The 26,594-nt window shown below is 43.8% G+C and overlaps 1 protein-coding gene across 3 annotated transcripts in view; it reads right to left on the bottom strand.

Annotated features, from left to right (window-relative positions):
- The window catches only part of LOC118398756 (ephrin type-A receptor 7), a 77,030-nt gene that overhangs the window by 25,523 nt on the left and 24,913 nt on the right, over positions 1 to 26,594 (bottom strand). For all 3 annotated transcript variants that reach the window (XM_035794421.2, XM_035794422.2, XM_052471123.1), the window contains exon 5: positions 21,579 to 21,914. In XM_035794421.2, the coding sequence (XP_035650314.2) occupies positions 21,579 to 21,914 (336 nt within the window). The remainder of the gene's footprint in view (positions 1 to 21,578; positions 21,915 to 26,594) is intronic.

Here is a 26,594-nt window from a genome sequence, read left to right as displayed (position 1 = left end):
ATGTACTATTAGGGAGTAAACAATGGTCCATGTATTATTAGGGAGTAAACAAGGGTCCATGTATTATTAGGGAGTAAACAATGGACCATGTCCTATTAGGGAGTAAACAAGGGTCCATGTACTATTAGGGAGTAAACAAGGGTCCATGTACTATTAGGGAGTAAACAATGGTCCATGTACTATTAGGGAGTAAACAAGGGTCCATGTACTATTAGGGAGTAAACAATGGTCCATGTACTATTAGGGAGTAAACAAGGGTCCATGTACTATTAGGGAGTAAACAATGGTCCATGTATTATTAGGGAGTAAACAAGGGTCCATGTACTATTAGGGAGTAAACAATGGTCCATGTCCTATTAGGGAGTAAACAATGGTCCATGTACTATTAGGGAGTAAACAAGGGTCCATGTACTATTAGGGAGTAAACAATGGTACATGTACTATTAGGGAGTAAACAAGGGTCCATGTACTATTAGGGAGTAAACAAGGGTCCATGTACTATTAGGGAGTAAACAAGGGTCCATGTACAATTAGGGAGTAAACAAGGGTCCATGTACTATTAGGGAGTAAACAATGGTACATGTACTATTAGGGAGTAAACAAGGGTCCATGTACTATTAGGGAGTAAACAATGGACCATGTCCTATTAGGGAGTAAACAATGGTGTATGTACTATTAGGGAGTAAACAATGGTCCATGTATTATTAGGGAGTAAACAATGGTCCATGTATTATTAGAGAGTAAACAATGGTTCATGTACAATTAGGCCCAGGACGATACCAGTATCACGATAGTCGTTTGCAAGGAAACAAAACACGAAGCGGATTCCTACTTCTTTAGGAAAACAACCGTAATGTTGGAAACAAACATCATTATGTTGTCATCCAGTCACATGAATTTATTTTCCAAGCTATAGCACACAATATTTTACACACAGCAGGTTTTAAAGAACCAAATAATTTTGGCAATGGATAAAATATTGCGATACTGGTATTGTCCCTGCCCTATATATTACAATACAAAACACAACACAACACAAAGACCCTGCATTCACCTCTGAAGTCAAATTTGGCTTCTTAACATGCAATAACAGCGTCATAAAATGTGTAATTCAGCTCTGTATTTCTGTCAAATCCTCTGCTGTTCACACCAAGGGGAATACAAGAGGCCAATTTAATGCACTACATTTTACTTGCTGCCAAATAAGGCTTTTTGTTGACTTATGTTGGCCATCCAAATTTGACTGACAATTAACAGCAATCCTGGATGTGGGAGGAGAAGAATGTAAACGATGCTAAATACCAACCTGTTTTAGGGGCGGTCGTCGGAAATACATGTAAGGTCAAAAACAGAGTGAGATCTCTGTGGCTTTGTAAATGAATCTAGTTTTTGTTCCAGTCCGTTTTCCATCTGAACTCACTTAGTGTAAATCCCAGTCGGAGTACAGAACAGAACCTCCCTGGAAGATGTACAGGGCCAGACCCATGGAATTCAAGGAAGAAAAAATATGCCACGGCCATGCTCATCCAAATCCCTTAATGTGAGTCGTATTCTAATGATGATATCTAAATCCTGCTCAGCACACTGAATATCACAGGGAATCAGGTGATGAAACAACTGATGAGAAATGAAAGTAGTGGGACAGGTGGTAATGTAGTAATGTACACACCTGGATCTGCTTATCGCCTGCCTCAATGACCTTTCTGCTGCAGGCAGCTGCAAGGCCTGTCTTTTCAAATCCACCAACAGGCCTAAGCAGAGAAAGCCTATGTGTTTGCATACAGAGTGGCTTTATCATTTATCTTACTAAAACAAAGGCTCTGGATTGAAAAAGCACAGAGGCAGATTACAGCAGCGGCTCACACGGCAGAATGTTCCTAAGAGTAGGTCTGACTGTGACTTTGGACATTTACAGGATCCACTGCTAACCAGCCACAAGGCCCTCCACCTCCTCGTCGCTTCTATTAAATGTCAAAGCACAGCCCCAGGCCCCCGGCGCATGCATCTAAAGCCTTGATTGGACAACCGAGTCATAAGGGGATTGAAATGAGAGAGAAGTCATAAAATGCAGTGGACTGGAGGGTGATGGGGCTAGCTTGTGTCGGAATCCCGAGGCACGACTATTATTTCGGGGTCTGGAGCATTATGGCCACTTATCTATGCCTTCCTACAACGGCAGCTCTGCTTGTCTTAGACTGCCTTAACCCCGCATCCTCATTTCCTGATCAGCGGGGAATGAATCTTAAGTTTGGCATTGGCACGGCGAATATACAAATGCCAAATGAAACCACCACAAAACCATTTCGCAGGAATCGGGGGAACATATGATCACCGAGGGTTGGCATCATAAAGATCTATTTATTATAGAAATACCTCTGTCATCACCAAGATGATCATATTAATCAGAGCTCATATGCTCTTTAATCACAGTCTTGGACAGCATCCATAGTAGGGAAATCATATCCAGAGCCCCTCCAGCCAAGTCTGTAATTTTGCATTGAGCAGTCTGGTTGGACACACTCTGCTGACTGCCAACAGCTCTAAGCCAAGCCGGCAGACCTCTCTCTGTCTCTCTCTCTCTGCCTCTCTCTGTCTCTCTTTCTCTCACTGTATAAGAACACTGAGTCAGGTCCATACCTGTGGATTCCAGGCCAAAGGCAGACCATCTCTCCCCAGTGTGGAAAATAACCCTGCCTGCTTGAAACATTTTGGAAAGCTACAGGGGTGCGATATGTTGGAAAATAAAGACATCATCATCACCCCTGGAGCTGCTGTGGCCAGTGTACTGAGTGACTACCTGAGTCTGTCAACAGATAAAGCAGGAGCAGCACAATAATCAAGACTTTCTTTTTTGAACATCACGGATTTGAGGTTGAAGTGTTTTTTCTGGTTTGGCAAGCAGACTGGAAATGATCAGTCAACAAACTTGACATCACAGACTCACAGAGTGAGATAAGTGGGGAGATGGTTCTATTCAACAAACTATTGAATGTTTGTTGTAGCGTAGGCAAAACAAAAAAACTGAAAAAGACTGACAAAAAAAGAGTAGAAAGTAATTTCATTTAAAGACATGGCCGACCACAGTAGATTTCACTACAACTCTGACCCTCTCAGTTTACTGGCAACTCTTTATGTTTCTCAAGCCACAGGTCACAGTCACGCTCTCAGAGGGGAGGTATGCTGCCTCTTAGCTCTCTTATGTCTGCTTGTAAATCACAAATCAGATAAATGCCCACGTCACAACTCCGTCATTCTACCTCCTATTTTGCCACCTCATTCTACCTCTGTCGCAAACCGGGTGATGATGATATAATATAGTAGTGGGAGGAATACTCCAAGTGGGTGTAGGATGGAGCAGAACTCAGTCCGCAAACAGGTGAGCGTGCCTGTCCATGCGGGAGAAAAATCTGCTTAGTGTGCCGAGCGTTGAGGGACAGAGCTGGCAGGCCCACCAAACTCCAAGCAGCCAGTAATGACATGACGGGGAAGGCCCACATACTAGCAGCAGCAGCTGTCATGATGAGTAAACCCTGCCTCGGACACCCAGACAAACTCAGCCCACAGCCCTCAACCCGCCCTCCACTGAGCCATACAGACAGCTAAGACACAGATTGCGAGGAACAGTCTGCTTCGTCACAGTATAGTTTTAGAGGTCAGCTTTTTGTGTGTCATCGCCGGTGACCTATCACTCATCTGTGTGATGTGAAGCAAGCTTGATGTCTTATGTTCAGTCAAAAACAAAATGACAGGGCATGGCGAAAATCAGACACGTGCACTTACATTGACAGTGTGTGCTCAATTTACACTTCAACGCACACTCCAAACATAGTTCCTTCAGGGAATAAAGTATGTAGATGCGTTGATGATCTTAGATGGGACCGCCCACCCAGCCATATTTATTCATGATGTATTATATTAGCTAAACAGAAACAATAACTGATTATGAGTCATGTCTGATTACCATATAAAGAGAAATCCAACGACGCTGTGTCTATGGGGCTTTCTCATATCACACTGCAAAACATTACAACTCCTGGCTTTGGAGACAATTTCAGAGTTGGTTTGCCACATTTCCCCAGCTTGCAACAATCTGTTTTGATCACAACTGTAACCATGATTTATTATAAAGTGTCAGGTAAAACCTGTTTTGGCGTGCTAGAACTCATTGAAGTCTTACGTTGTTTCCACCCCTAGGTTGGGAATGAATTGAACAGAATGAGAAAGAGCTGATTGTTCCCACCACTGTCTTCTCTCTCCTTACATGGAAACACTCGCTTATTTCAACCTAAACTGTGCTGAGTGATGTGCTACCTTCTAAAACAAGGGTCTCTCTCAGGTTGCTTAGCTGAACCCTGAACTGCTGAGAGAGGCTCTCTCGCTCTCTCTCTACCCTACAAAGACCAGTGAGACTGTCCTTTGTCCCTCCACCGCCCTACTCTCCTCGCCTCCGCCAGCCTCCAGAGCATGTGATTGGCCATAATCACTGGGCACAAATCGGCTTCAGTTTGCCGTGAGAAGCGCAACACCACTATAATACCCAGAAGATAGCCAGGTCAGCTCCATTTCCCTAGAAAGCACCCCCCTAAGCCTTTTCAACACTGTTCTGGGTGGGATGACAATAACAATAAAGCGAGGGGTTTGGAGGCAGCCGCCCCCAACCTTTCAGCTGGTGGATATTGGCTAAGCTATACTATATACAGTAGTATGACCCTTGACCCAGGAAATAGAACCACAGGAGGTTATATCTGCTGAGGTAGGAAGATATGATCTGTTTGTTGTTGTTTTGTATCAAAGATGATCTATTATATTGACAAGATAACCAAGTGACCGCTCGCTCTAACAATGGAAATACAAGTCCGCTATGATTGAAGGTAGGCGAGATGAGGTGGGACCATCCTAGCCAATGAGAGGGCAGATACAAGTGTGAACAACAGGCACAACTAAGTTGTTTTTCTTAAAGTTGCCAGAATGCCATGTGCATCCACTTATATCAGTATATTTGTAACAGCCTAAACATTACGAAACTTATATTAGATCAAATAAGCCTCAGGTAATTCAACACTCTCTCTTAGAGTTCCATACAAAAACAGGCTTATCTCACGCGGACAGATTTTGGGCGGAGTAAATCCTTACGCTCCGTCTTTTCCTCTCTGTTTGTATTCAGTACCTGAACCGCTTTTGGTTAGACTCATTCCCCCAGACCGCAGCTCTCAGGAAAACAATGGATCTCTCAACACAACAGCTGAAATTATTCTGCTGCTACACAAGTCTGATAAATAGTAATGGGGTATTATAAATGTAGTATTTTTTTGGTATTCAGATCAATATTTTGCTCATACAAGGGAGAGCAGGTGTGAGTGTGTGAATATGAATACGTTCTCACATTTTGACATAAGGATCATGATGAGTTACACTGGCATCATTATCTAAGGTAATTATCCCAGTTCCATGAACTCTTCAGAGTTTGTCTTATAAGAGCATTATTTGGTTACTAACTCTTCTAACAGACTTTGTAATGACTCTTTCTTCTTTCCTCAATGTAGGAAAAAAGATGACTGCAATTAATCTCTGATATAAAGCAAGCATTAGAGCTGTCAAATTATTATTTAAAATTATTGAGTTATTCGCAGAATTTTCTGTGATTAATCGCAATTAATCACATTGTCAGAATTTGCTCAAAGTGAGGTGTAATTTAAGGATTTTTTTATTACAAGAATATTAATGTCTTAATTTTGTCTAAAGTAATGGTTAGCAAAATCAGGTAAATTTAAAATGCACACTTTCTTTAACCTCAATGTCAACTTGTTTCTACATCACATTGTAGATTTTAGCTGTATATATTATGCATTTTGGAAGTTTCCATGTACTTTCAGACAATGCAAATAATCACACAAAAACAAAATGGTGCACTAAAACGACACAAAGCTAACTGATTAACTGATGAACTGATTAACTCCAACAGCCCTAAAAACAATTGATCAACTACATAATAATCTATGGCCCTTTGAAACAATACAAGTAAGTCACAGACTAATAGGATAAATATTGAATGGTAAATGTTATAAAAGCTACTAATCAAGATCTTACTCAAAGTTGAGAAACATTCTTGTAGAGGTCAGCCCAGCTACATCTATAGAGACTGATTCTGATGTGCCCACAGAAGAGCAGGACTAACGGTATTCATGAAATATAGCATGATGTAGGTAGCATACCGTGTTTCATTAAGTAATCATTGAGGGTACTTTTTGTAATAGCTCCATTAGCTGGATAATGTTTTCTCATTTGGGAATCAAAGCGAGACGTTTTCATTGCGTTGTGGTGAAGTTATTGCAAGTTGCTTAAAATGACAAACCCAGGGAATGGCCCAATAAAACTCAGCTAGGCTTGGCAGATGAATCAGTTTCTCTGGATGTATGAAAGGAGGAACACGGCCAGAGGAATGTATTGAAATGTGAAAATAGAAAGGCCGGCAGCAAGGCCTTTGAAGTCGTCAGCCTGATTAAAGTTTGGAGCTTTGCCAGATACAAAAACCCCAATCTTGACTTACTTCAAATTTTCTCTCGGAATTGTCATTTTATTTTCTCAAAGAGAACGCCAGTACAGTAAGAGCCCAAGATTCTGTGGACCTGTTCGTCTTTAGAAGAGGGAGAAGACAGGACTTCCCTTAATCTATTACAAATGAAAATGTGTTCTGGTCAAATCAAATTCTCAGCCCTCCACATGGAACTAATCAGTAGTCAATGCTTTACATCACTTTTAATTGTGTTGTCTCCTAAAATGCCTGGCCTAACGCAGCTGCCATTTATCAAACAGCACAATTAAAAAGCTGCCGCAGCCTTTTCTTTGTTTATCAGTCTGAATTGCCTTAATCCTTCACTATTAAACTAAAGAACAGTTAGTCCAGCCATTCATATCCATATCCCATGCACTCTCCATTTTTGGCCATGCAGCCTCGATGTGGATTTAGTTTAGGCGGCAGCAGGGAGTGAAGGGTAAGGGGGTGGGGCTGTTTGTGATGTGATATTCTACACTGAGAGGAACAACCGGGAGGACCACCAGCAATGCAGAGAGCACACAGACAGCGTTTACACAGATAGAACATTCTCCTAACAATGAACCCAATGGGATAACAAAATAACCTGAAGTTGGACTAAGACGGTTAAATGCTGTGCATATAGGGGAGTTAGTGACTGAGGAGCTCTGTATTGAGAGATCAAGTAAACCTTGTTGATGAAGATCAACCAGGTGTCACTTCTCTCAGCCTTTGTGTATTGAGGCCAGGATTTGCCATTACAGTAATTGGTGATTTCTGGGCATTGTTAGACAGTAAGGAACAGGCTTAGGGCTAGTGGGAGGGCTGGACTATCGTTTGCTTTCAGTTTGTTGAGCTTGTCCCAAACCCTGTTCCCAATTACCCGCACTGCACACTGACAGACAGAAGATTGTGCCTCTCTTTGTTTCACACTGTATGTTTTCTTTAGCAAATCCACAAATCACCAGCTAATTGGAGGATGTTGCCATATTATTATGTAAATACCAGGAATGTTCACACAATTTAAAATGACAACAAAACTGTATGGACAGTCTGGGGGTTCAGCCTGCTCCCACCTGCAGCAGCAAGCCCAATGAAGCTACCATGCATGGAGTATGTCTCACAGTATCAGCCAGTAACCTCTAATCTAGAGTAGCCACAGCATGAAACAATATGGTCTTGCCAAAGTGTATTAGTCTAGCTGCTATGTGACAGTATTGCTGGCTATGGCTACTCAGTGGCGTGACAACGAGAGCATTTGAGGAGAATTTAATTAACTCCTTTAATTATTGCAGTCTCTGGGGATATCGGCTCTTTCAAGTTTTTTACAACGTTTTTCTTCCGAGAATACTTTCAGAAAACAATCCCAAGATCTCTTCAAATAAAAATACACGTATATTGATAATTCCACTCTGAAATATGGTGGTTTCACCAAAGCTTCGAGCACATCCACACTATCACAACAAACAACAAACACAACGAATAGCAAAAAGGCTGAATCTGATCATGCAAGGATAATGTATCCCCAACACTATTGTCTAGTCTACTACCAGAAGAAATAACCTTTGAGACATCAAGATAGTAATTAAGCTGTTTCTCCAGCAGTATTAAGTAAAACCATGTTTTTGTTATCCAAGTATAAAATTATAAAATTGCACTGATGCACAAGGTTAAACAGCCAATTAAATTCCCAACTACATGACTCCCTAGTTAGAATAGGACACCAAAGGAACACTTTAAAAAAAGTCCTTCTCTAGAACTTCTTACAGAACTGTCCAAGGATTTTGTTACAGACTAACCCAGATGACCACAAAGATGACTCCACCCTCACCACTGGGCATGGATACTGAGGAAAGGAGGAAGGGAGGGAGGTAGGTTTGAAAGCCCAAGGAAGGCCACTTCTCAGTCAGACCCAGCTTCCCTCCTGCCCCTCGCTAAATTCTTCCAGCCCAGATGTTTGTCCCATCTGCTTCACAACCAGTAACCAACACTCAGTGGTCTCCATGGATGATATAGTCTTTTTACTGTTGTTTTTATACCAAATCATCAAAAGCAGCGTAGCAGATGGCTGTCAAATATTCCCTGTGCTTTGCTAAAAGACAATGTATTGCTGGTACTGAGCTGCTGTACATTGGGAAGGTGAAGAGCTCAGCTAGCACAGCTGAGGAGACAAGCAGGTGGCTAGTGGTCAGGCTATAAGGCGACAGCTTTGGGGGTCAAGAGGTCAAGAGGTCACCCACAATTACCAGCAGGCCTTTTCAGAGGTAGCAACTGCAGTTTTGGAGGATTTCTGGATTTTGATATTGTTTTTTGCGTTCAGTGCCGAAGTGGTTGTCTGACTCAAACTCATAATGATTTCCAAATGTGATGATCTGAACAAAGGGGAGGGGGTGAAGCAGGGGGTTGAAGACATAATTAGTTCCCCTCACTGCAGGAGACAGACAGTGTGCTGATGAGACAATGAAAGAGTGAAAAAAACAGACCTGTCAATCTGCCTCCTTTCTTTTTATCTCACAAAACAACAGTGAGTAATGCTCACAGACCCGGAAAAAAATCTCGGTCTCTCGCTGCTACCAAAATACATTCTTGTGTGATACAACATACAAGTCCTGCCAAAGCCCATCCCATAAGACAATCTGTGATTTTTCCCAAGCTGAATTCAAAAGAAGAAAATAAACTCTGAAAAGTAGGTAGTTGTTTTCTTGTTGCAGACGTTGCAGCTCATTTTCTTCAACTCTTCTCTCTGTATAAAAGTCATGGTGACAAGCTGAAATAGACTGCAAATGGATATCAAATGTCTAACCTCAGGCTGACGGAACCGTATTCCAGTGTGTGGCAGTCTAGTAGATAGAGTTTTCCCTGTCAACCTGGGTTAAACTGTCTGGATCGTAAGTAAATTATCCCACTAGTCTGCACCCAGAGCAGTGCTGGGAAAATTCCCTCTGTGAAAGAAACAAGCCACGAAGGTCTTGAAATTGGTGGTTGGCTTCGTGGAAGTGTGTGTTTTTTTCTCTCTGGTCGATGGGGATTTGGTCACTATCAGGCACCTATGACATGCATCACTATTTAGGTTTTATTTCCAAACTCCTTTAAGTTCTTCGACAGGAAATGAAACACTTGAATGCCTACGCTGCAAACTGCTGGAGCCCTTTCCAACCAGGGGATCTAGCATGGACGAGCATGTGTTCCATATAAACACAGTGTCTGGGAGTCACAGGTGCATGCTGAGCTGGTATGTGTGTGTCTCAGAGAAAGAGAGAGTATATGAGTGTTTACTGGGGCCTCACAGTCACCCCCATGGGCAGCAAAGGGGCGTACGGACTCTGCATACCAACACAAAGGCCAGCCTCACTCAGTCTGCTCTACTTAAAGCCACTACAAACTTTACACAAACAAAGCGATGGAGCAGTGTTTTCTAAGTACTCTATGTACTTCTATGTACATTTTTATGGCTTAAAAATGTTGTAACAGACCGTATAGGACGCTCCTTCGCTCTGTTTGGGTAGGGTGTGTAGGGCCCTTTGCTGGTCAACTGGATTGAGCAGTGAGTTGCAACTTCTCCAAAGGATCTCCCTGGTTCATTGTAAACAAAATTTGTGTTTCAAGCAAAAGGTGAATATCTTAAAGGGATTGTTTGGGATTTTGGCAATGAGGCCTTTTATCTACTTCCACAGTCAGATGAATTAGTGGATACCATTTTTATGTCTCTGTGTGCAGTTTGAAGGACATTTTTTTCTAGCATTTGCGCAATTGCCAACTACCCTTAGCCCAATGACTAGAATTCGATGAGAATAGCTACTACAGTGCCTTCAGAAATCATTCACACTGACTTTTTCCACAATTTGTTGTGTTACAGCTTGAATTTAAAATGGATTACATTTAGATTGTTTGTCACTGGCCTACACACAATACCTCATGATGTCAAAGTGGAATAAATTAATACAAAATGAAAAGCTGAAATGTCTTCAGTCAATAAGTACTCAACCCCTTTGTTCTGGCAAGCCTAAATAAGTCCAGGAGTAAAAATGTGCAATAATAATAGTGTTTACCTTGATTTTTGTTTGACTATCTCATCTCTGTATCCCAGACATACAATTATCTGTAAGGTCCCTCAGTCGAGCAGTGAATTTCAAACACAGATTCAACCACAAAGACCAGGGAGGCTTTTCAATGCCTAGCAACTAACTATTGGTCGATTTTTTTAAAAAGCAGGCATTGAAAATCCCTTTGAGCATTGTGAAGTTATTAGACTTTGGAGAGTTTATCAATACACCCAATCAGTACAAAGATGCAGGCGTCCTTCCTAACTCAGCTGCCGGAGAGGAAGGAAAGAATGGTGCTGGAGGGGATGGCTGACGTTTTACAAGCTCCCAACTAACTATGCTATTTTGTTTGTTTTTTGTTCGATGTTTTGTTGAATCCTACGCTCATCGGATGTGGCAGGGCATTGAAAACTATTATAGACAACAAAGGGAAACACAGCCGCAAGCTGCCAGTGTGAAAAACTGAGTTTAAAAGTAATTGGCTAAGGTGTATGTAAACTTCCGACTTCAACAAAGTTTACATACACCTTAGCCAAATACATTTAAACTCAGTTTTTCACAATTCCTGACATTTAATCCTAGTAAAAATTCCCTGTCTTAGGTCAGTTAGGATCACCACTCTATTTTAAGAATGTGAAATGTCAGAATAATAGTAGAGAGAATGATTTATTTCAACTTGTATTTATTTCATCACATTCCCAGTGGGTCAGAAGTGTACACACTCAATTAGTATTTGGTAGCATTGCCTTTAAATTGTTTAACTTGGGTCAAACGTTTTGGGTAGCCTTCCACAACCTTCCCACAATAAGTTGGGTGAATTTTGGCCCATTCCTCCTGACAGAGCTGGTGTAACTGAGTCAGGTTTGTAGGCCTCCTTGCTCACACACGCTTTTTCAGTTCTGCCCACAAATTTCATATAGAATTGAGGTCAGGGCTTTGTGATGGCCACTCCAATACCTGGACTTTGTTGCCCTTAAGCCATTTTGCCACAACTTTGGAAATATGCTTTGGGTCAGTCCATTTAGTGCAACAAGGCACTAAAGTAATACAGCAAAAAATGTGGCAAACAATGAAGTTGTGTCTTTAATACAAATCCAATACAACACATTACTGAGCACCACTCTCCATATTTTCAAACATAGTGGTGGCTGCATCATGTTATGGGTATGCTTGTAATCTTTAAGGACTGGGGAATGGAATGGACAAGCAACATCCTAGAGGAAAAACTTGTTCAGTCTGCTTTCCACCAGATACTGGGAGATGAATTCACACTTGAGAACAAGGCTGGAGTTGCTTAGGTACAGTTTTGACTTAAATCTATGGCACGACCTGAAAATTGTTGTCGAGCTATGATCAACAACAAATTTGACAGAACTTGAAGAACTTTGAAAATAAAAATGGGCAATTGGTGCACAAAACCAGGTGTGGAAAGCTCTCAAAGACGTACCCTGCTGTCATCGCTGCCAAAGTATTGACTCATGGGTGTGAATACTTATGTAAATGAGGAATTTCTGTATTTAATTTTCAATACATTTGGAAACATTTCAAAAATATGTTTTGACTTTGTCATTATGGGGTACTGCATAGATGGTAGAGGATAAAAACAAGGGGTATGAATACTTTCTGAGGACATTGTACCTCTAACTTACTTCATACTGGACGCAGAGACATACAAATGGTATTTACAGTTGTTACAACATAATTTCATTCAGCCAAACATTTATAAATGTATCCATTTATCACCATGAATATGTACATTAACAGTCAAAAGTTTGGACACACCTACTCATTAAAGGGTTTTTCTTTATTTTTTACTAATAATGAAGACATCAAAACTATGAAATAACACATATGAAATCTTGTAGTAACCAAAAAAGTGTTAAACAAATCAAAATATATTTTATATTTGAGATTCTTCAAAGTGGCCACCCTTTGTCTTGGGGCTCCCGAGTGGCGCAGCGGTCTAAGGCACTGCATCTCAGTGCTTGAGGCGTCCCTAAAGATACCCTGGTTCGAATCAAGGCTGTATCACATCTGGCTGTGATATGGAGTCCCATAGGGCGGTGCACAATTGTCCCAACGTTGTCCAGGTTTGGCCGGTGTAGGCCATCATTGTAAATAAGAATTTGTTCTTAACTGACCTGCCTCGTTAAATAAAGACAGCTTTGCACACTCTTGGCATTCTCTCAATTAGCTTCACCGGGAATGCTTATCCAACAGTCTTGATGGAGTTCCCACATATTCTGAGCACTTGTTGGCTGCTTTTCCTTCACTCTGTGGTCCAACTCATCCCAAATCATCTGAATTGGGTTGAGGTCGGGTGATTGTGGAGGCCAGGTCATCTGATGCAGCACTCCATCACTCTCTTTCTTGGTCAAATAGCCATTAAACAGCCTGGAGGTATGTTAGGTCATTGGCGAGATGGAATGACGTATCACTGCAGAATGATGTGGTAGCCATGCTGGTTAAGTGTGCCTTGAATTCTAAATAAATCACATACAGTGTCACCAGCAAAGCACCATCACACCATCACACATCCTTCTCCATGCTTCACGGTGGGAACCACACACGTGGAGATCATCCGTTCACCTACTCTGCGCCTCACAAAGACACGGCAGTTGGAACCAATAAACTCAAATTTGGACTCAACAGACCTAAGGACATATTTCCACAGGTCTAATGTCTACTGCTCGTGTTGCTTGGCCCAAGCAAGTCTCTTCTTCTCATTGATGTCCTTTAGTCGTGGTTTCTTTGTAGCAATTCGACAACGAAGGCCTGATTCACGCAGTCTCCTCTGAACAATTGATGTTAAGATGTGTCTGTTACTTGAACTCTGTGAAGTATTTATTTGTTCTGCAATTTCTGTGGCTGGTAACTCTGATAAACTTATCCTCTGCAGCAGAGGTAACTCTGGGTCTTTCTTTCCTGCGGCGGTCTTCAATGAGAGCCAGTTTAATCATAGCGCTTGATGGTTTTAGCGCCTGCTCATGAAGAAAATTTCAAAGTTCTTGAATTTTTCCTGATTGACAGATCTTCATGTCTTAAAGTAATGATAGACTGTCATTTCTCTTTGCTTATTTGAGCTGTTCTTGTCATAATATGGACTTGGTCTTTTACCAAATAGGGCTATCTTCTGTATACCACCCCTACCTTGTCACAACACAACTGATTGGTTGAAACATATTAAGGAAAGAAATTCCACAAATTAACTTATAACAAGGCACACCTGTTAATTGAAATGCATTCCAGGTGACTACCTCATGAAGCTGGTTAAGAAAATGAGTGAGTGCAAAGCTGTTATCAGGGTAAAGGGTGGCTACTTTGAAGAATCTCAAATCTCAAATATATTTAGATTTTTTTTAACACTGTTTTGGTTACTACATGATTCTATATGTGTTATTTCATAGTTTTGATGTCGTCACTATTATTCTACAACATAGAAAATAGTCCAAATAAAGAAAAACCATGGGAGGTAATTACACACTTGGCGTTACAGACAAGAGTTACAAACTAATGCTGAACACATTCTTGAACAACTCAGAGGTACACAATAAGTGCCACCTTATTGAAAGCAGGGGTTATTGCATTGCCAAATCCATTCCTCTATATAACAATGCAAGCATTGTCTCTGAACCTGTGTTGAGTCATTTTTATCAGTGCTAACAATATTTTCATAATTTTTCATTAGCGTTGCATTGTTCCCGGGTCATGCTATTAGTTATCCCAGCCCTCGTCTGGTATGTCCGCCCAACCAACAACTACTTCAATTAGGACCTGTCAGTCAAAGAAACTCATTAATAAGAGTCCATCCAATTTTGAATAAACTATATTAGTGTTCCATTTTTGTCCTACTCTTTGTAAGGACATTTATTTCACTGAGCTCATAATCTGTACTAAATGGACTTGTCCTGTATGCCAGTATGTCATATATGCCAATGGTCTTAAAGGATTGAGATGTGAGGTAAAACTAATGATTGATTCCTGGTCCTTGACATAAACAGTGAAGATTGGAAGATGATCAGGGAATGATGCAGTAAAAAGTTCAGTTGCTATGTTGCTACGGTGAACAATAGGCAGCCTGGGAAAAACTTTGCCTCCAACTTTGTTTGCAGTTTCACAGGCGTCTAAATAATTAACTGGTCTCCATCCTGACTTCTGCAAGGAGACACCAGCTAGAAGATGAAACTGAATAGGAATGGGCACCGGAGCCTTTTAACTTTGACAAAATTCCCAGTTGGGGGAAAAACATAATCATGAAAAAGTTGCAGTTCCTGGCAAATAACACAATTTTCTACAAATGTTCACACATAACTGCAAACAAAACACTCTCAGACACACACAAACAAAAAAGCCTAGACTGAGAGATTGATTGATATTGCTTACATCAACGTTATCACAGTTTAGAATGACTAAGGAAAACAAAGTTATTATTATTTTTAAATGCTATTTAGTGGACGGTATCAACGCACTGGGCACAGACGTCAATTCAATGTCTATTCCACATTGGTTCAACGTAATTTAATTGAAATGACGTAGAAACAACGTTGATTCAACCAGTGTGTGCCCACTGGGAAATGTCTTTCACAGCTCTTCCACACAGTCGGTCTGCAACGGTGTCTGTAAAAGTGTCCTTTCCAAGGCAGAGAAAGAGAAACAGGACTGTCATTCTGACAGGGTGCACGGAGAGCTTAAACTCTGTGTGTTCCCATAGAAAAGCCCCTCTGCCACTGGGCTGTCCACTGTCGGTGACCAAGTCAAGGGGAAAGACGGAACACTGTGGGGCTACTGTGAGCTAAAGCTCAGTCATGCACGGCAGATTCAGAGGGATTTAGGTGGCTCGTCTGCCAGCAATAAAAGACTGAAACAGGATACTTGGGGAGATTAATTACCTAGATAGGCCACGATAATGCCATTTAAATAGGAAAGTAATTAAAGTGCACCTTCCATGAAAATTATTCATTGCTGACGGATTGGGTGACAGACAAATCACGAGGCATTTACAGAAAGCTACAGGTTAAGTGCCAGAGAGCTTGTGCTTCGGGGAGACCACCGCTGTCTTATTGCAGCTGTTGAATCGGACTGCTTTGCCCGGCTCTCATCAAATTACTGCATGTGGAGGGGCAGACCAAAAAGAGAGAGAAAAGAATGGGCTCCCAGGTAACGTAAAACCACAGACAAACGCTAGAAAGGAGTATCCGCTTAAGTAGAAAATTACACCGGCTCGGGTGGTGGAAGTCAGTGGGGAATCCTCCGAATCAATCAATCCATTCTGTTTAAGGCCACCATGACAGATTAGGAATCAATCAATGGGCCTTATTGTTCCCAAAAGTGTTACTCTCACCAATGCATTCAGCAATATCCATTTTGTGGTGATGAAGTGTGGATAAAGTGACCGTATAGATTACCGCTGGAGAACCTGAGAGTATCGGCTTGCATGGTTGCCCTAGAAGTCCAAATACTTCACACTCCCAACATTTATCTAACTAATTTCACTGTGATAAGGGAGATTGATTATCCAATCATTACACTAATACTTTTATGTTGCTGTACACCTTCATTCAAATGACTGACATCAGACAGTCAAGTAGTCCTGACAATACTGGCAGGCCAACAACTTTGTTGAAAGGGAGATATTTGTTTCTCACGCAAAGCCAGAGCAGAGAGGCTTTTCAGATCAAAGTGAAATGCTTAACTTACATTCATGCGTGTTAGAATGCATATTTCCCTGGGTGAATTGGTAGCAAAGGGAATAGCGTGTTCTTCCCTTTGAATGTTTAAATAGGTTTGTTCATGAGGGCACTCCAATCTCCTTTATAGTACAAATGAAGTTAATCAAACAATAGTCCTGAAGGAGATTCTCTCAAAATAAACAAATAAGCAATTGTTTTATCTGAATCCATTCACCTATAACAATTTATTAAAGAAATGCTTCCTATATTTTCTATACACCACCTCAACAGTTCCACCATGAAAGATGATGTCATAAAGAATAAAAGACAACCCCAATCTTCATCTAGGTGTAAATAATACATGTTGCTTAGTTACAGTATATCCCAGTCCCACTCTGACTCATGCATGCTAGAGGGCTCTGAACACAAACAGCATTGCTCAGCGATAGTAGAACTTTCTTTCTGATCGCTGCTCCTGGCTAATATGAGCAGTCAGCATTCAAATCATTTCCCACAGCTTTTCCCTTTCTCTCTTTATGATATTGTTTATGCCTCTTGCTGCTCCTACCTCAACAGCATCATCATCTGTGGCTGAGTGTCCCGCCACCACAACACTCCTATAGCCATTCCACTTAACCAATTCCAATCTTATTTCTACCTTGTTCTCCAGTGAATTTTCTGTCTGAGATGTGCACACACACTCTGTTGAATAAATATGAATGGTTATTCCATGAAAGGTTCCCACTCACTGGCTCCTGCCAGAACAGAAGGCCTTGTTTACAAGTGTGGCGGCATGAAAGCAGCCGGAGCACGGAGGACCTTCGATGATGGCTCTGTAGAGTTGTCCAGCAACAATAGAGCCCTGATTGAAATGCACTCTCTGTCTAGCTAGCCTAACCTTCCACGAAAAGAAAAACTCCACATCATCAAGATGTGATGACAAATTTCTATTCATTCACCTGTGGAGGAGGTGGTGAGGACTCGAGGGGGAGTCGGATAGAAATCAAGATGATAAACTTGCACTGCGTCTCCAACAGTAGCTATTTAAACACTGAGATGAGAGGTAATTAGGTTTTACTTGGAACAATAAGCACTCAGCACCTTGTACAGTTCCTCAGCTCCACGGCTGCAGCCTGCCTCATCACAGCCTCACTCCACACACTTCCTTTGGTATAATTAGGGGAGGTGTGAATTCCTCATCAGATGGATCACCATCTGCATTCGAGCAGCACTGCGGAGCATTCCTTCCCCCAGTCAGTCCCTCTACTCCTCTCCTCCAGCTCCCTCTCCTCTCCTCTGCACAGGCTGATTATCATGCAGGAGAAGAGAGAGGCACCACCCGCTAGAGGGTTTCTCCTCTCCCGCCTCTCTTTAAGACCTTTTCTGAACCACATCTCTCTCTCTCTCTCTCTCTCTCTCTCTCTCTCTCTCTCTCTCTCTCTCTCTCTCTCTCTCTCTCTCTCTCTCTCTCTCTCTCTCTCTCTCTCTCTCTCTCTCTCTCTCTCTCTCTCTCTCTCTCTCTCTCTCTCTCTCTCTCTCTCTCTCTCTCTCTCTCTCTCTCTCTCTCTCTCTCTCTCTCTCTCTCTCTCTCTCTCTCTCTCTCTCTCTCTCTCTCTCTCTCTCTCTCTCTCTCTCTCTCTCTCTCTCTCTCTCTCTCTCTCTCTCTCTCTCTCTCTCTCTCTCTCTCTCTCTCTCTCTCTCTCTCTCTCTCTCTCTCTCTCTCTCTCTCTCTCTCTCTCTCTCTCTCTCTCTCTCTCTCCTCCCCCATCCCCAGGAAAGGTTAATCAACTCTGGATGATGAGCCGTAAAGGGTTTAATAATGCAGTCATTCTTTAACGATGTGGCCATGCATGCTTGCTCGGAAAGGGGCCATTGTTTTAGGAAGCGCCGACGTTCCAATTAAAAAGCGCTGGAGCGTTCCCTAACGGCTCCGGGAAGAGCTGCCGGACACAGTGAGGGGCCAGTGCTAAGAGCTGAGCAGGACGGGGTTAATGTCTGGCCTTTTACGTGCACAACAACACTCAGATTCTTCCTGGTATCTCACATGAAAGATCTCACTAACAATATGTGTTTGCCCATCATCAAACTGAAGCCAAACCATCTCTTACATCCATAATGTTGAAATCAGTCATCATGTATCTAGGCTATAGGTTAATAAAACATATATCAACACATCTCATTACAATAAATAGTGGAGTGCATCTTAAACTAGGTTTGCTTCAAATAGTAGCCTACATAGCTTCAAATAGTAGCCTACATAGCTTCAAATAGTAGCCTACATAGCTTCAAATAGTAGCCTACATAGCTTCAAATTCCTTCCTCATTAAAATGCGTCCCTTTATTTCCTTCCATTTATGACGGCTAAATATTCCTCAGGGTGAGCAGAGTAATTGTCTGTTGTCAACATGTAATTATAAGAGGCTTTGAGAGAGCCATGTGTTAATTGTTTTCCCTGTGTTTTCCTGCAGGTCTCCCTCCTTGCAGTGTCCATGTGTCTTTGGCAAGGCAACCACCAGCACCATCCAGCGTGTGTCTCTGTCATCAACTGTGTCACAGAACATACATCATTCCCTACAGTTTATCCCAAATGTATTCTGCTGCCTGGCAGCAATTACTATCCTATTCCACCCATTTCTCTCTCTGTAACCTTCTGGCAATTTAAGAATGGAGGTTGTCGCCATATTCGTTTCTCTACTTTGTTTCTTTGATCTTTTCATTTCTCAATACATGCCAAATGTGGTACAATTTTCTATAGTGCAATCAAACGTTGCAGAATGTAACAGATACTGTATGAAGCTTAATCTTACTAGGAGAGTATCATAGCACCATAGGACATGGCTGGATGTGCAGGACTAACCCAATTCTTTCAGCAAAGAATTCAAAGACGTGCAGCTCTTCTCCATTCATGTATGAGGTTGGGTAGGGGTGATACTAAACCCCAAAAGAAAACATCCCTTTCCTCATTTCAGTTAGCCAGTAATCTGAAAGGTGCCACAAAGTAAAACTTAAACGTATACCACAATAGCCTATTGAGTGCCCCACATGAGTCCCAGAATGCTCATACAAATGTAGGATCTTCATTTGATCACCCTGTTGCAGGAGAACTTTTAAACATTTAGAACTGGTAGTGTATGCAAGGTTTAAAAATGCTTCTGAAGTTTGTAATTTCCACTTTTAAATGTCGGACTTCAGAAAAATGTATCGGCCCCTACAAAAATGTCCATTAATTACAATACACATAATAATTCACATTTCCTGTTGGTGAAGGGTTATTTTCCTGCTGTAGAAAAGTGACTCAAATGAAAGATCCAACATCTGTAGATACTGGTAAGCAACATGGTTATGATGATAATATTCCCCATACCCTCTTTATATGCCACAATGGCTATGCAATCCTCTTTTTTTTAAATGATTAAACCATACAATGTACTTGCCGTGAAGCCGCTCAACATTTACATTACATTCATTCATCTAACAGACTCCCATCCAGAGCGATCCACAGGAGCAACCAGGGTCAACACCCTGCTCAAGGCCACACGGTCAAAAACAGGGACCTGTGCAGTCCTCTTTCAATAACACTAGTTAGTAGGTCCGTTTTACGCCAACTGGATTTCATGGATGTTTGAGCATGATGGACACATCTTGTTTGGTGGATCCATAGAAATAATGAACAAATAAAAAGATCTAGTGCAGCCTTGAGTTGGAGTGTGTCACCCCAAAAAATACAGCATTTTAATTATGGTAGGTTCCCAGGGGCGTTTAGCGACACGCACTGTTTCCTATGGTAAAACTGGCAGCAAGCCTTGCTACATTAATAATGTTTGCCACCATAGCTCTGACGCACACTTTAAATGAATCTGGGGAATATGCAAACTGTAAATGTTGTGGATAATATCAGCCTATGATCATTAAAGCCAAAGTAGAATGCTTAAGGTACTTTTAAGGTGCATGTTCTCAATTGAACTTCACTAATGACTTCAGTGCAAAATACCCATAAAATTCTGTCAGAATGTGCTGAGACTAAAGAGCAAACTTTTAACATTATATTGTATCCTAAAATGGCCATATTTGACTCACTTATCCTGAACATCTAGAAGACCAAAAAATGCTGCATATGAACATTAATTACATTTCTTTGTAACGCAATCATGAAAGCAATTTAGCTCACACCAGCCCTCACCAGCCCACACCAGTCCACAGCAGCCCTCACCAGCCCACACCAGCCCACAGCAGCCCTCACCAGCCCACACCAGCCCACAGCAGCCCTCACCAGCCCACACCAGCCCTCATCAGCCCACACCAGCCCACTGCAGCCCACACCAGCCCACAGCAGCCCACACCAGCCCTCATCAGCCCACATCAGCCCACACCAGCCCTCATCAGCCCACACCAGCCCACTGCAGCCCACACCAGCCCACAGCAGCCCACACCAGCCCTCATCAGCCCACATCAGCCCACACCAGCCCTCATCAGCCCACACCAGCCCACACCCGCCCTCATCAGCCCACACCAGCCCACACCAGCCCACAGCAGCCCTCACCAGCCCACAGCAGCCCTCATCAGCCCACACCAGCCCACAGCAGCCCTCATCAGCCCACAGCAGCCCTCATCAGCCCACACCAGCCCACAGCAGCCCTCACCAGCCCACACCAGTCCACATCAGCCCTCACCAGCCCACACCAGCCCTCACCAGCCCCACCAGCCCACAGCCCTCACCAGCCCTCCAGCCCACCAGCCCACAGCAGCCCTCCCCAGCCCTCATCAGCCCACAGCAGCCCTCACCAGCCCTCATCAGCCCACAGCCCTCACCAGCCCTCATCAGCCCACACCAGCCCACACCAGCCCACAGCAGCCCTCACCAGCCCACACCAGCCCTCCAGCCCACCAGCCCACCAGCCCTCTCAGCCCACACCAGCCCACAGCAGCCCTCACCAGCCCTCACCAGCCCACACCAGCCCACACCAGCCCACAGCAGCCCTCACCAGCCCACACCAGCCCTCATCAGCCCACAGCAGCCCACACCAGCCCTCATCAGCCCACACCAGCCCACAGCAGCCCTCACCAGCCCACACCAGCCCACAGCAGCCCTCACCAGCCCACAGCAGCCCTCACCAGCCCACACCAGCCCACAGCAGCCCTCACCAGCCCTCATCAGCCCACAGCAGCCCACACCAGCCCACAGCAGCCCTCACCAGCCCACACCAGCCCTCATCAGCCCACAGCAGCCCACACCAGCCCACAGCAGAGGAATATTAAAGTTCCCCAGCACTTCTACTTTCTCTCAGTGTTCTAGGCAATTAAACTGAAATTAATACTGTAACTCTATGAGCCTACCTGCTTGACTGGTGGCGACGCTGACTGCGGCAAAAAGCCTCTGGGTGCGGCTGAGGTCAGAGACCCCGTTGACAGCCTCCACCTCAAAGGTGTAGTTGGCGTGGGCCAGTAGGTCCACCACATTTACGTAGGTGTCCACTAATTCTGCCTGCTGGGGGGAGTATCCCACGTTCCCCCCGCACGGCACGCACTCCTCGGGCTCCCAGCTGCAGCGCCGGCACATAATCCTGTAGGTGACGTCGTTGCGACCGCCCATGTCGGCCGGCGGGCTCCACTCCAGGCTGACGGTGGTCTGGTTGATGTTGTAAACCAGGTTCTGTGGTGCCGAGGGAGGTCCTGTCAGGGCAGGAGGGAAGACAATGAGAGGAGGGAGAGGAGGAAAGGCGGGAGACGAGGGAGAGTTAAATAACAGAGTGCCAGGGAAGGAAAGTGACAGCCAACCATATGTGTGCACTGACTGGATCTGTGGTTCACCGTTCTGTTCTGTTCCCTCAGACTGAATGCCACGGGACATGCCAGCTCTAAGCCTGACACACAATTATGGCAGAACTCAGATCTAAAAAGAAAAACTAGTGCAGGTCGTCAGAGGAAGTTAAATACAAGTAAGGTCAATGTAGAGGAGGTGCTGAAATGGAAATAACCCATAGAGACCATTATAATGCAAAATGACTGCATTTACTACCACTCTGATATGATGCTGTGCATGCTAAATATGAATGTTAATCGTTAGCCACCGGTCGTGTGCCCAACGTGATTTGTTTTCTCCCATTTAAGGGGTGTTTTCATTGTTAATCAGCAACAATTATGAATTATTAATGTCTGACGTATTCAACATTGTAATGTCAAGTGTGCAACAGTATTTACTTTTGAGTGTGATTATCCTTTTATAGAGATTTGACCTATTGAAAGGTGTGAATGGCTCATGCCAGGACAAGGTAGACACTTTTTGGATGCCCGCTCTCTTCATTCGATGGTCATGCATCCACAATTCACAAATCAGTGTTTACATTAAAACATGGAATGGGCCTATATGAAAAATGTAAGATTTGTAGGAATATCCCATTTTGAAATTATTAAGATGTTTGTATAATATCCCATGGTGAGACAAAGGGTTTCCTTTCCAATGAATTGCAGAGACACTAAACATATACATTTGAGTAAAATAGGCAGACAGACAAGTCTGACTCACACCAGAATTTACAAGTGAAATTAAATCTCACAACAGCCTCACAACAGCCTATAGAATAACAATCAGTTCCAGAAAGTCTCCAAACTGCACTACACAAACCATTGCCCTCTGAACAGGGGGTGTAATGGCAAAGAATGACATTCCTCTCATAAAAACAATGATTTACAAATTGCTGCTTTTATCATTCAAATTCCAGCCCTTGTTTTTATGACCCAGATGTTTACATACTGTACACTTGAAATTGAGTGCTCGTTTTATAGCCCCCTTAATGCACCATACAGATGTAGGATCTTAATCATACACAGTTTGCTACAACAGGAAAATAGTCCTGCAGCAACAGGAAATGTGTATTATAATGACTGGACATTTTGTTGTAGGGGTTGACACATTTTCCGTTAGGGGAAATAAAGTCTGACGATTGAAAGTGTAAATTAGAAACTTTAGAAGCCTTTTTAAACTTTGAATACCTACACCTGTAGATTATGATTTGTAATCTTTGTTCATGAGCAGTTTTAAAAAACATCTAAAATTCGAAACGACTCCATTTTCATCAGAATGGTTCCTCTAGTGAACCCTCGCAAGGAGCTTCTCAACCCATTTAATGAGACAGACGTATTTACAAACAGGTAATAGGTATGCTTAGAGCGAAAGCTACAATCGTCTGTGTCAAAAATACTGCACATTTTGTTATTTTACTCATTCCTCCCAGAGGGAGAAGATGGTGAGACTCGGGGCTCTGGAGATGAAAGAGACACCTGTGGCAGGTGAAGAGGAGTGGCGGCGTGACTCTAGCGAGCACCAAGGCACAACTTCAGCACTGTCGCCGACACTCAACCTGCGTCCTTAAGAATCTTCAGGTACAAAGAGCGAGTCACACAAACAAGCACACGTGCACGCACGCACGCAGGCGCGCAGGCGCACACACACACACACACACACACACACACACACACACACACACACACACACACACACACACACACACACACACACACACACACACACACACACACACACACACACACACACACACACACACACACACGTCTCTGGGGTCTGTTGGTACTGCATTACAATGATCACGGTTACCAACAGATAATAGCTAGTTTTACTCAGCCACCCTCATTGGGTCTCAAGTGACAAAGACCAGTGATTTCAGAGATAACAGTTGGAGGAGGATATTGAAATAGAATTTGAGTGGCCTGTGTTTTGGTCTTGGTCTTGTTTTTGCAGACATGCAATACGGTCCAAGCTTCCCCTCTTTGTCCTTGGCTAGACATAGTTCTTCCTGTTCACTGGGTTGGCTTGGTTCCCTGCCTCGACACAGTCCTCTCCAAGCCACTGTAGGGTGAGGTGACACTGTCCTCCCCCCGCCTCACCTGCAGCTCGGAGGCGCGACACATCCCGAGCGTCCACCGTCTGTCTGCTGATCCTGGTAGCTCAAGGGCTTGCTGCTCTCGCCTCTCTGTCTCTTTATGTTTCCTTCTCTCACCCCCCTTCCAGGTGAAGTTTCATTTCCCTCTCTCACCCCCTCCTCCCAGTGAAGTTTAATTTCCCTCTCTCACCCCTCCTACCAGTGAAGTTTCATTTCCCTCTCACCCCCTCCCTGTGAAGTTTCATTTCCCTCTATCACCCCCTCCTCTAGGTGATATTTCTATTCCCTCTCTCACCCCCTCCTCCCGGTGAAGTTTCATTTCCCTCTCTCACTCCCTCCTCCAGGTGAAGTTTAATTTCCCTCTCTCACCCCCTCCTCCCGGTGAAGTTTCATTTCCCTCTCTCACCCCCTCCTCCCGGTGAAGTTTCATTTCCCTCTCTCACCCCCTCCTCCCAGTGAAGTTTCCTTTCCCTCTCTCACCCCCTCCTCCCAGTGAAGTTTCCTTTCCCTCTCTCACCCCTCCTCCCAGTGAAGTTTCCTTTCCCTCTCTCACCCCCTCCTCCCGGATGAAGTTTCATTTCCCTCTCTCACCCCCTCCTCCCAGTGAAGTTTAATTTCCCTCTCTCACCCCCTCCTACCAGTGAAGTTTCTTTCCCTCACCCCCTCGGTGAAGTTTCATTTCCCTCTATCCCCCTCCCTAAGTGATAGTTTCCTCTTCATCCCCTCCTCTCACTCCCTCCTCCAGGTGAAGTTTCATTTCCCTCCCCTCCCGGTGAAGTTTAATTTCCCTCTCTCCTCCCAGGTGAAGTTTCCTTTCCCTCTCTCACCCCCTCCTCCCAGTGAAGTTTCCTTTCCCTCTCTCACCCCTCCTCCTCCTCCCGGTGAAGTTTCATTTCCCTCTCTCACCCCCTCCTCCCAGTGAAGTTTCCTTTCCCTCTCTCACCCCCTCCTCCCAGTGAAGTTTCCTTTCCCTCCTACCAGTGAAGTTTACCCCTCCTCCCGGTGAAGTTTCATTTCCCTCTTTCCTTTCCCTCACCCCTCTCACCCTCACTCCCTCCCAGGTGAAGTTTCCTTTCCCTCTCTCACCCCTCCTCCCAGTGAAGTTTCCTTTCCCTCTCTCATCCCTCCTCCCAGTGAAGTTTCCTTTCCTTTCCCTCCTCCCTCACCCCTCCTCCCAGTGAAGTTTCCTTTCCTCTTCCCTCCTCCCGGTGAAGTTTAATTTCCCTCTCTCACCCCTCCTCCCAGTGAAGTTTCCTTTCCCTCTCTCACCCCCTCCTCCCGGTGAAGTTTCATTTCCCTCTCTCACCCCCTCCTCCCAGTGAAGTTTCCTTTCCCTCTCTCACCCCCTCCTCCCGGTGAAGTTTCCTTTCCCTCTCTCACCCCCTCCTCCGGGTGAAGTTTCATTTCCCTCTCTCACCCCCTCCTCCTGGTTGAAGTTTCCTTTCCCTCTCTCACCCCCTCCTCCCGGTGAATTTTCATTTCACGGATTGGCCTTCCATAGCCCTCACAGTCTGAGATGTCTCAGTCACATGCTAGCTTCTTCCTTCCAACACGGCATTGTGTTGTGTGCTCATATGTGTGTGTCAGCACGCACGTACGTGTGTGTGTGCGTGCGTGTGAGTGTGTGCATGTGTGTCCTGCCACCTCCTTCTCATAGCGTAATGCAGCTATTTCTCCAGAGACAGGGTGAACCTGTGATATTGCTGATGAATAACCGCCTCTGACAGCACGTTCTCACTCCCCCAAAGTGTCAACAGAATCTAATGGACGTTTCTCAACTGAATTATATTGCATAAATCAAGATGGCTGACTATTTTGGTTAATAGCAGTTAGTTGATAATTAGGACATCTTCCTGAGCCTGTCGCTTGTCTGTTTAGAGTTGAGTTAGTCAGAGGGCTTAGGAGAAAAGAATCCTGTGCTTATCTGGTGTGAGAGAAAGCTGCGCTGGGAGAGAGAAGTGCTCCAGGCTGTCTCAGCCCTCCACTGCCCTACAGATGTACAATCTTAATTTGATCACCCTGGTGCGGGAAATGTAAAACTTTGGAGTTTAAAAAGACTTCTGAAGGTTGTAATTTTCATTTAGAAATGTCAGACTTGATTTGACCTTAAATAAAACGTATCAACCGCTACAAAAATTATAATCCACATAATACTTAAAATTTCCTGTTGCTGCAAAATGATTTCCCTGCTTTAGCAAACTGTCTCAAATTAAAATCATACATCTGTATTAGCTCACTAATTGGAGGGATGGAAGGAGAAAGGGAAGGCTGGTATTCAAATCAGCCAAGCAGTAATCCTTAATCTACAAACACGTGTCATGACCTTTGACCTGGGTGATTAAAACTTGGCTGAGTGAAGCCATGCAGAAGAGAGGGAGGCTGTGATAGGAGGAGAGGAGTGGGACTCTTACATTTCACTGGCACCCGAACACCCCCTAGCAACTACAGGCAG

The sequence above is a fragment of the Oncorhynchus keta genome, chromosome 19, assembly GCF_023373465.1.
Source record: "Oncorhynchus keta strain PuntledgeMale-10-30-2019 chromosome 19, Oket_V2, whole genome shotgun sequence".
Lineage (NCBI taxonomy): Eukaryota > Metazoa > Chordata > Actinopteri > Salmoniformes > Salmonidae > Oncorhynchus > Oncorhynchus keta.
Note: the sequence above shows the minus strand (reverse complement) of the source record. Positions and strands in the feature narration are given on the sequence as shown.